The 11,924-nt window shown below is 39.9% G+C and overlaps 1 protein-coding gene across 2 annotated transcripts in view; it reads right to left on the bottom strand.

The window, feature by feature from the left end:
• Positions 1–1,933: 1,933 nt before the first annotated feature.
• Positions 1,934–11,924, bottom strand: part of vtcn1 (V-set domain containing T cell activation inhibitor 1) — a 28,207-nt gene continuing 18,216 nt past the window's right edge. For both annotated transcript variants that reach the window (XM_052013772.1, XM_052013773.1), the window contains 2 exons: positions 8,439–8,711; positions 1,934–4,929 (listed from right to left, as the gene is read on the bottom strand). In XM_052013772.1, coding sequence (XP_051869732.1) covers positions 4,877–4,929; positions 8,439–8,711 — 326 coding nt within the window. In that variant the 3' untranslated portion in view covers positions 1,934–4,876. The remainder of the gene's footprint in view (positions 4,930–8,438; positions 8,712–11,924) is intronic.

Below are 11,924 nucleotides of genomic sequence, written 5' to 3'. Positions count from 1 at the left end.
GAAGACCCACACTCAACGATTCAGGAGCAGCTTCTTCTCCTCCGTCCTGGGGTGCATTGTGTCTAGGGGGCTAAAATTAATTAGTTAAGGGTTAAAAATTGTGTAAGATTCTTCAAGTATGGAAGCTGCAGAAATGCCTGGTATGTTATTATGGTCTGTAACAGTTCTTACCATGCAATCCTATATCATATAATTCTTTTGTAGCTTCCTTCATTGTTGAATATTATGTTATTCATAGCCTTTTACAGTATATTAGTCGTAACATTATTTAGTTTCAATAAACATTTTAAAAGAGTTCTGAGTTGGTTAACTTTAACCCACCTGGACAGGTATCAGGGAGCACCATCAACCATCACCATCCTCTCTTTCTGGTGCACAGCAGGTAACAGCCTCCCCTCATGCAGGCAAGATTATGCAACATCTGACAATGATTCTATGGAGAATTTTGCAGACCAGTCTGAGTGATGGAAACAATGGGATTCGCTAGATGAGATTCCAATGGCCCTCTCTATTACTGACATGGAGGGGAGCGATTTGTAATTTTGGTTCGGCAGCACCACCAGAGTTGGTCTGGATTAGGAGCAAACAAGTCGACAGCCCTTGTCCACCAAGAGCTTTCTCTCCATCTGACACTACAACTGAAGCTTTCCTTTTGAAGACAAAGTGTTAACGTTTGGGGCCAGCAGACTGGGCCCATGCAATAACAACGAAGAAACATTGTAAAGGAAACCATTTAGGCACTGATCACATTCACACATCAGTGGAAAGTAGCAATAAGAATGGGGAGGTGGGAATGTGAGTACTGTGGTTAGTAGAGCTGAACTAGTCAGTCATACTGCATTTTGAGGAATTGACTGAGGTGACTGAAAGAAGGACACAACTTAGATCAGTCAAACTGCTGTCAGAATATGCAATCTAGTGAATCAATCTGCAACCTGAACTGCAGGTGGAGAGGGAGACAACCAAGGCAATTGAACTGCAGTCATTGGAGGTGATGAGCTAGTTGGCCAAATCAAACTAGTCACTTGACTTGCTGTCAAAAATGGAATCAACCTAGTCAGTCGTATAGTCAGGTTTCCCAACCAATTCAGTCCGATGAGCCAACGTGGACAATTAAACCAGTCGTAGGGGAGTACTAGACACAGTAAAACCGAAGAAGCAAATACGTCCATCAAACTGCAGTTGGAGGAGTTGACCTGCAGTTGGAAAAGTAGATGATGTCAAACTGCAGGCAGAGAGACCCAGAAACCGATCAGTCAGACGAGGAGGCAGTCAGAGAGGGAGTGAATCCAGCCAGTCAAATTGAAGCCAAAGAACGAGGTGATCCCTCCTGTCAAAATGCAGCCAAGGGAGGAACAACCCCAACAAATGTACTGCAGTCTAAAGGGAAAGTCGAACTGGAGGGGGCTTTGGCATGGTCAACCTGTAGTCAAATGAGGAGACAAAACAGTCAATCAAATTGCATTCAGAGGAGGAGTAGTAATCTTAGTCAGTTGAACTACATTCTATTTAAGCCATTTTACAGGACTGATTCCTGTCACCAAATTATTAATCAAACACCTTCTCTTCCTTTTCTCTTCTAAGTTCTCTATAGTGTGAAGGATACCATCTTTCTACTTCCTTAATTTTTGAATCATCAAATCCCCATGAAACCCCAGCATTTTGTCTGCAAGTCTCCAAGTGTTTCTTTAAGACTATCTAGGCCATTTCACTTTGCTTACATTTAAAACCAAGTCAAATTCATTTCCCAAACTGCCAATTCAAAATTCCCTCTCTTAATACATGGGGGGGGGGGGGGGGGTTGTATCTGGAACTTGAGACTCTCACGTAATTCAGAACATTTAATAGAATAGTACCCTTGTGGAATTCATGTCACAATCCAACTAATATTAATTCATATCAAAAATATCACTTAAACACAGGGAAAGAGGAATGGAACAGAATTTGTTTTTATTAAAATTAAGTGCTTAAAATAGAGAAAAATAGAACTTATACTTTTGCTTTTTCTTCAAGATTCTTTGCAAATAATTCTTTGCAAATAATTCTTTGCAAATAATTCTTTGCAAATAAAGCGACATACGGTAAAACATTAATCTTTGAACTAAATGATACATAAGGCTTGTATCTCACACGGCTCTCACTTTCTTGAATAGACATTGACTGACTAACATCCAGCAGCACTCTCACTCACACTTGTGTGACAATTCCCAGCAGTCTTCATACATGTTTAATTCAAAGCAATGCTGAAAAATATTTGTTGTCATCAAACACCCAATGGAATTCTGAGACAGAGCTATAAATGAGTCTTTATTCAATGCAGTAGAAATATGCAGGGAGAGGAATGATAAGGGCCTTAGATTGTTAAAATATGCCCATCAGTACACCTCTCCCTGAATGCTTGGATTGAATAAAGACTCATTTATAGCTGTATCTCACTCATAGACTAAGTCCACCCCACTTGTGCTCCACAATGTTCATAATATTCTGCATGCAAGTCAAGACACAAGGTCCCAGATATCTCAATGTTTTCAGCTCCTCATGTTGCACAAATCTGGAGTCTTACAATTTGTAACTTCTCTCTCCCTTCACCTTTTTTCATCCATGGTCCTGGTTCTCAAGGTTCCAACACAAATTAACATCCTTATGCTGACCATAACATCTTTAACAAACAGTACTAAACTATTGACTCTCCCCTCTTGACCTTTGAATTTCCTACTTTGGTCAAGCATCCATCATGCTTACAGTTACATTTATAGGACTTCAATAGTACATAGTATGCATTTAAAACAGCTATTTATATGATTAGCAGTTTTGACAATCAAATTATGCTATTACTAACAAAGAATATTAGAGGCTGTTGCTTATGATTAATATATTTCTAAAGCTCACTTCCCCACTGAGATACACCCAAGAAGTCTTGCCAATGAGTGCATTAGTCATGCAAGAACAGGAAATTTTGGATAATAAACCCAATTGCTCTTTAATCATGGGCAATGAGTATAGAAATGCCACAATTAAAACACAGTCTCACTGGCATCCTTCATTTCAGATACTTCTCCAAAATTGTTGAGTTCTGTATCATTGTATATATTTGAATGCTTATTGGCGTCAATGCACAACTAACTTCCTCAACACACTAGCTTCTGTCATGTTCTCCCAAATTAAATCTGACAGTCATTTTATTAAAAGGCTCAGTATGAAACCATATTGCTTGCATAGAACCTTTTAATAAAATGCCATGTCAGGAGAGGGCACACTGCCAACCAGCTGTGATTCCTTGTGTTTCATTACAGACCACAGACCATTACCAAACACTTCTGCTGTTTCTCCTACACAGAATATATATCATGATCTGAAATGTATCACCTTTCTCATACCTATAAACCTCCCTTTTATGCTGTTTTATGTCATCCCAACTTAACTCAGCTAGACTTATTTAGTATCCCCAGAACTCCCCCATCCAAATCAAACAGCAGACACTTCTCCAGTCCCATCAAAACCCTGCATTGTAGTTCCTCTTTCTAAACACAAAAGCTGACCTTCCATACCACTTTCCCTTTTAGGTTTCTCCAACTCTCCTGCCATTTCCCTTACTTGTGAGAGAACCCATTCTATTGCTGCTCCCCCCAACGACTAATGTTTTGGTGCACCCGATTCAACACATTATTTCTTCCTCTGCTTTTCCAACTAAGAAAATGCAATGGCAGTTCTGTACTGCCTACAGGGTGGGAATGTACACACAACATTTAGTGTGGGTTCCAACTTGGGAAACGTAACCCACTTCACATTCGTGTACATACATTCTGTTGGTTTCCAAGTTGACTGTCCCTCAGACTTTTATCAGGTGCATTTGTGGCCAGGCAAGGGGCCAAACACATGGAGTCCTTGATTCAGGTTAGTGACCCTTCTTTTGAAAAGCTATCACCTCTTTCTTTGTTTTTTTTATATCTTCCAGGGAGATCAAATCATATTTTTGTCATTTTGGTTAATTCTTTAATCCTTTATTTTATTTTACTCCTTTATTTTACTTTAATCTTGTACTACTTTGCAACAACCATCTCCAACGGCCTTTCTAGGCAATAAAACTCGGCAAAAAAACTAATTTCCGTTCAGCATTAGTAGAACTATATGTGATTAACATTTCAATTAACATTATGGATACTAAACTGAAGCAGTAAATTGCAGACTTTGGAAATCTAAAACAAAAACAAAAAATGCAAAAAGCACCCAGCAAGTCAAATAACATCAATGGGCAGAGAAACAGGATCAACGACCCCCGTCAAGGTTCCAGAACTGGAAAAATAAGAAAACAAGCAGAGAAGGGCAGGGGTAGAGAGAACAAAAGAATGTCCAAGATAGGCTGGAGACCAAAGTTGCCAAGATAACAACTGCTTTAAAAAGGGCAGTTGGAGACAAAGAAAGTAGTAAATTGAATCAGAAAGGGTGCAGCTGTGGAGAGAGAGGGTAATTAAGAGTGGCCACTCATTGACCTGGTCTTCTACCTGGTGGGCAGGGTTAAAATCTCTTCCTTCAAATGTATCAAAAGACAATTGGTGGGATAAATTCAACTTATGGTCAAAGGGATCTGTACAGACCAACATCTCTACATGTTGCTCGATGCCTGTCTGAAACTCATGCCAATTGTTTAGACCTCATCAAATGGACAAGCCACAAAGCCTGAGCAATTTACTCTGAAGCTTTAGGTAAAAGATGGACAAATAACTATTGCATTTCTTCCCAACTCACCTTTAGACTTTCTCCACTACCTAAAGTATTTATTTATCACGTCATGATCAAGAGTAAAGAAGCAGAAATAAAAATCAGAATTTTCCATGTAAGGTGTAAGGACAGCGTTTAGAGAAACACATCTTCTTGTTTACAAATCTGACGATTTCTCTCCATCATCCACACTGATAAGGCTTTTTCCATCTGAAAATAAAGGAAATGGAAAAAAAAATCAAAATTCCTTCTGCTAATGCTGTATATACATAAACAGGGCTATCATAATGAAATAATCTTAAAATGATTGTAATTCTGTAGATTTATTTTAGTTAACCTTAGTCTATTTCATGCTCAGGTCTAAAGTAAACAGAAGCATTCTAAAACTGCAGTACAACAGTTGAACTGAGTATTAAACCGTGCACATCTGTTTTCTGCACTCCTACCAACAAGATAGTCTTGAAAATTTGTTTAAAAATTCTCAGTTATGGAGACCACTTGGTTAGTGGAATCCAGGAAACTGTTGTCAATCATTCTGCACTACTAACAATTTCTCATGACCTCCAACCAGAAGAATTATGCCAAACTTAGTTAATCCATCTGTGCTGCATAATATTCAAGTATATCTTCCCAATCTTCCCAAAGTAGGTACATTTTGATTTACTCAAAGTTCTAAATATGCTTAATCTAATGTAGCTCTTTTTTTTTCTTGACATTCCTCCTCCAAAACTGTTAGAGACTGCAACAGTTTATGTTCAACATGTACAAAAACCTCATTTTTAATCACACATTTAATTTGAAATAACAAGGGAACTTCCTAAATCAATATAAAATAAGAGAAAATGCTGGAAACACTCTGCAGATCAGGCAGCAAAGTGGAAAGGGAAACTGAGTTAACATTTCAGATTGAAGACCCTTTGTTGGAACTGGGAAGTGGAGAACACGGGCTAGTATCAAGCTAGAGGGTAGGTGGAAGAGGGATGAATAGGACAAAGGGAGTATTTCTGATAGGATGAGGCCAGGATTGACCCAAGGATAAGGTGAGTTAATGGTACAATTAGGAAGAGATTACACAATATTTTGTTCATAGAAGCCCAACGCATGTTTGAGGAACAGCACCTCATCTTCTGCCTGGGCATGTTGCAGGCTTTTGGACTAAATATCAAATTCAATGACTCTGGGTAACTCACTTTCTCTATCTTTATCGGATCAGGCCAGATAATCCCCCTGGGATATTGGCTCATTTTTTTCTCTCTCCATTAGCCTGTCCTGCTGGGCATATTCTATAGTCCTGTACATGTTTGTGTTCTCACTCTCCAACAGCCCCCATTTTATAGCTTTTTGCTGTCTTCTTTGCTCTTGTTGCGATCAATATTGGCTAACAGAAGCCCTTCAATATCAACACTATAGATCAACTACATTTTCATATTTTCCATGCATATTTGGTTCTTCCCTCACTTGTATATGATCTAGAGAATAACGCCATTAGCATCAGTCATCCCTTCCCACTTCTTAACTCTAACCAAATGATTCCTATACATGATCTCTGAAGGACGTTTGCTCTTTCCTGCATAATAATATCCTACTGAATTAGTAATGTCATTCTACCTCTACATCTTTATTTTGCTTTCCTGAACATCTGGGCAGGCATGGTAGTGTAGTGGTTAGTGTAACGCTATTACAGCGCCAGCGACCCGGGTTCAATTCTAGCCGCTGTCTGTTAGGAGTTTGTATGTTATCCCTGCGTCTGCGTGGGTTTCCTCTGGGTGCTCCTGTTTCCTCCCACATTCCAAAGACATACGGGTTAGGAAGTTGTGGGCATGCTATGTTGGCACCGGAAGCATGGCAACACTTGCGGGCTGTCCCCAGAACACTACGCAAAAGATGCATTTCACTGTGTGTTTCGATGTACACGTGACTAATAAAGATATCTTATCCTGGAACCTAATTGCTTAATATTGTCCTTAACTAGCCACCTCAGCTGTGGCTGCTGAAAATTTAAAGATCTTTGTCAGGGCCCTAGCAATTTCATACCTTACATGTCACAAGGTCCTGGGGTTTTAACCATCTTGCCCGCCATGACATCTAATACCTCCTCCTTTCCAATAGTAATCTGGTCTAGAATTTCACCATCCTGTCCCTGAACTCTCCAACTCCAAGGTATTCCTTCAAGGTATCATTACCTCCACCAATCTCTTATCTCTAATGCACTGAGGGTTGGTAATGGAGAAACACACCCCCTGAAGACTGCTGTGGTTCCTGCCCTTTCAGATGGCCACACATTTACCAACCCAAACACTGAGACAGGGGAGTGGCACCTGTCTGTAAAACATAATTAAGGAAATTCTCATCTTCCCTTATGCTCTGCAATGACTTGAGCTACCATCAAGCTGGTATATTCTAACCTGAACTCAAGTTCCCTAGCACACATGAAGTTCCTCAAGTTTCCACATGGAAGCAATAGGTCTCAGCTGTCTCTTAATGAAGCAAAAACTTCTATTCCCTTTCATAAATTCTTACTAAATTGTTACTCTGCCGTAATGAACTTATATTTTTTAAGAAGTACTTTACTTTCTAAGTTTAAGCTAGAGTTTGAAGTTGGAAAACAGCATTCTTCAAATCTGCATTGCGATCAAAATCTCTACCATGTGGACTTCTTAGTGATTTAGCTCTGATTTATTTATTAAAAAGTGCAAAGGCAGCAACTCTTTCCTCTGTTTCACTAAATCCCATGTTTATCTAAAACTAAATTTGCAATCTGTTGAAGTGGCACTCATTTGAAGCTACACTCACTCTGTGCTAACATACTCTCATTTAGACCTCTGAAATTACTGGCATATTTACAAAGGTAACGTTCAAGGAAAGATTTTTCTCTTTAGATCGCTCCAAAAACTTCATAAAGCCAGAACCATAGGTGGAATCACACTGTGCCTTTCTGTTGATTATGGTCCGCCCCTAGAACAGGGAGACAGCATCCAGAATGCTGTGAAGGAGAATGGCGAACAATGAAAACTGGGTGTGTAACAGAGGCCTAGAGCAATCAGCATTGGTAAAAGCTGGATCATCTGTGAGTGAAAGAGGATGGGCCTTTTGGACAAATCATGTTACAACACTGGAAACCGACATTGCAATATTACCCTGCAAGTGCTAATTCCAATGGAAAGTCTGCGTACAAATTCCTGGTGTGTTGCAATACAGTGGAACCTGGAAACAGTCACTAATACATTCTATACAAGGTTAAAACTATGTTCAATTAAACTGTGCTGTTTTTCTACAGATTTAGTTGAACTTAGGCCACTTAATACCTCTTCATTAATTACATAAAACCTCAACAGCTATTTTAATTAAACATTAATCCAGTTATTTGTGAAGTTAACAAGAATTCTCCCAATGCAATCACTCAACTCTTAATAAGCATTATTTAATTTTACTCATTTTATTTCTTAAAATTTCAAGCTGGGCTTTACTTTCTGACTCAAAAACCTATGGAACGAAATTTCCAATGAATGCAGTAAAAGATGATACTTAAGTGACAAAGCATTATTTAAAGTTTATATTTCCCACCTCATTTAAATATTTCTGGTTCTCCTCTATTTTCATCCTTACATAGTTTCCACTCTCTTGTTCTTCCTTTGTTTCTCTTTGTATTCAACAGCGATGTTTGTTTATTTCATTTAAATTAACAATAGCTTGAGTAATAACCTTCGAAATAAACTTACCTGAGAATATCACTCGAGTCTGCTTAGGCTTGTCCATCCACTTATGCCATATGGAGCAGATATACTGATTTTGTTCATCAAATAGTTTCAGACTGTGGGACACATTGAAATATCCGTTGCTTTCTCTCATCAGTATTTTTTCACTGTGCTCATTCAAATCATTCCCAAATTTGTCTTTCCACTTAACCTCTGGAGCAGGGTACCACCCTGAAGACATACATGACAGCACTTCAGAATCGGATTCCCAGAAAATATGGATATCATCCATATTAGCTACGAAGAAAAAAAAAACAAATTACAACCAGTGAACATCAACACAAGGGTCATACAGATGAGAAATGCTTCAGCATAGAATGTTACAGTTTTCAGAAAAGCTAGAAGCATATATTTAAGATATGCTCTACACTCAGCCGATAATCCAATGGTGTTTATGATGGAGCAAATAAGTATTTAATGGAATGAGTTGAAAGTTTCTTTATTCCAATATGTCCCAACAAAATAACATAATCAAGTAATGAGTCCTTTCCAAATATTGCTATTGGCTTACTTTGTTTTCATAAACACATTGTTTTCTTGTGCTTCCTATGTTTCTAAATAAGCTTGTAAATAAATTCATAAGGTAGCACTGTTCTTTTTATATGGATTCCAAGGACATTCTCAGGTAGATTTTCTTGTTAGAGGCATTAAGTTTATTTAAACAGGCTGGAATTGAAAAGGAACAGCACATTATTAGTTTCCTTCTTATAACTTAGATGAACCAAAGACCGAGCAAGCACCTTGGCAGCTGAATGATCCTCGGCACCCTTTCCTTCTGTGCTGTGCTAAAGTGATCCAGTGCATTCAGCACACACAAAAAAATCTTGCTATGCAGATACCAGTTTAGAATAACATTAAGCTATACTTCAACCTCTGTTATCAAGTTTAGATTGACGAAATGGAGTTTTCCACATTTACCTAGACCAACTTGCAAGTTTCACATGTCAGGTTTTCACCTAAGAAAATGGCCATGAGTAGTCAGTGGAGTGTTGGGTGCATTTGAACCACGGTAGCTTAGCAGTTAGCGCAATGCTATTACAGCGCCAGAGATTGGGGTTCAATTCCCGTTGCTGTCTGTAAGGAGTTTGTGTGGTCTCCTGTGTCTGTGTGGGTTTCCTCCAGGTGCTCCGGTTTCCTCCCACATTCCAAAGACGTACGGATAGGTTAATTTGGGGGTTTAAAATGGGCGGCGTGGACTCATTGGGCCACACTGTAAATAAAAAATAAATTAAACAAAAAAAAAATTTAATAAGATACACAAGGACCATCTGATCATTTTTTTTTTAAGACTCCAATGTAAGTAGCCACAGAAAATTACCAGTTCAAATAGAGATGGATCCCATACAATATGCAACTCAGTAAAAGGCACTAGATGTAGTGCCAGGGAATAGTTGGGTGGCATGTGGGCTCCAGTCAAGTCAGATGGTGAATGATTTAACCACCCATCCTTAGAGCCCAGCAACAACTGTTCCATAAAAGGCACAGAGTAATTGTATTAAATAAATGTAATAGCCATTGGGCAAAATTGCACTTTTGTCTTCATTTCATATCTGATCTGGAGTTGCTATAGCATCAAACACTGCACTTACCCCACCTTTTTTGTGGGTGCCTTAGAGCGTAGGACATAGAACAGGCCCTTTGGCCTACAATGTTGTGCCGACATAGCTACTCCCTCCTACCTACAGGATGCCCATATCCCTCCATTTTCCTCTCATTCACGTGCCCATCCAAGCCCCTCTTAAAAGCCCCGATAACTTTGCCTCCACCACCCTATCAGGCAACGCATTCCAGGCATCCACCACTCTCTCAGTAAAAAACGTACCCCTCACGTCTGTTCTGAACCTACCCCGCTCACCTTAAATGCATGCCCTCTGGTACTGGATTGCTCAATAATGGGAAAAGGATATTGCTTGTCCACCCTATCTATGCCCCTCATAATTTTATACACTTCCAACGGATCACCCCTCAGCCTTCACCACTCCAGAGAAAAGAGCCCAAGTTTGTCCAGTATCTCTTGATAGCACATGCCCTCTAATCCAGGCAGCATCCTAGTAAACCTCCTCTGCACCCTCTCTAAAGCCTCGACATCCTTCCTATAGTGAAGTGACCAGAATTACACGCAATACTCTAAATGCAGCCTAACCAGAGTTCTATAGAGATGCATCGTAACTTCGACTCCTATACTCAATACCCTGATAAATAAATGCAAGCATTCCCTAAGTCTTATTAACCACCCTATCTACCTGTGTAGCTACTTTCAATGAGCCATGGACTTGCACCCCAAGGTCTCTCTGCTCTTCAACACTGTTAAGGGTCTTGCCCTTGAGAGTGTACTACCTCTTGACATTAGTCCTACCAAGGTGCAACACCTCACATTTATCCAGGTTAAACTCCATCTGCCATTTCTCTGCCCACATCTGCAGCTGATCTATATCACGTTGTATCTGTCGCCAGTCTTCTATTCACAGCTCCACCAATCTTGGTATTGTCTGCAAACTTACTAAACCACCCATCAACATACTCATCCAGGTCATTTATGTACATCACAAACAGCAGAGGTCCCAGTACAGATCCCTGTGGAACACCACTACTCATCCCTTCAACCACCACCCTCTGTCTTCTGTGGGCAAGCCAGTTCTGGATCCACACAGCCAATTCTCCACTGACCCCATGCATCAGAACTTTCTTGATTAACCGATTATGTGGGACCTTGTCAAATGCCTTACTGAAGTCCATATGGATGACATCCACAGCTCTACCATGATCAAACACTCTCATCACCCTGTCACAAAACTCAACCAGGTTAGTAAGACACGACTTGCCCTACACAAAGCCATGCTGGCTTTCCCTAATCAAGTCATTGGATTCCAGATGCTCACATATCCTATCTCTCAGAATTTTCTCCAGCAATTTCCCTGCAACTGACGTGAGACTCACTGGTCTATAGTTCCCCAGATTTTCCCTTGTTCTTTTCTCCAGTCCTCCAATCCTCCAGAACCTCACCCGTGGCCAAAGAGGACACAAAGATACTGGTCAAGGCCCCAGCAATTTCCTACTTCGCCTCCCTCAGTAACCTGGGGTATATCCCATTGGGCCCCAGGGACTTATCCACCTTAATACTGTTTAGGAGACCTAACACTACCTCTTCCTTGACCTCTAAGTGCCCTAACATGTTTACACCCTCAGTTCCAATTTCTGCACCCTGCATGTCCCTTTCCTGGGTAAATACTGAAGGGAAATACTCATTCAGAACCTCACACACATCCTCTGCATCCAAACATAGATTCCCCTCTTTATCTTTAAGTGGTCCTACCCTTTCCTTTGTTATCCTCTTATTCCTGACATAGTATAGGATGCCTTTGGATTCTCCTTAATCCTACTTGCTAGGGACTTTTCATGGCCCCTCCTGGCTTTCCTAATTCCTTTTGAGTTCATTTCTAGCTTCTCTAT

Source organism: Pristis pectinata, chromosome 4 (genome assembly GCF_009764475.1).
Source record: "Pristis pectinata isolate sPriPec2 chromosome 4, sPriPec2.1.pri, whole genome shotgun sequence".
Classification (NCBI taxonomy): Eukaryota; Metazoa; Chordata; class Chondrichthyes; order Rhinopristiformes; family Pristidae; genus Pristis; species Pristis pectinata.
The sequence above is the reverse complement of the archived record's forward strand: the minus strand, read 5'-3'. Positions and strand labels throughout refer to the sequence as shown.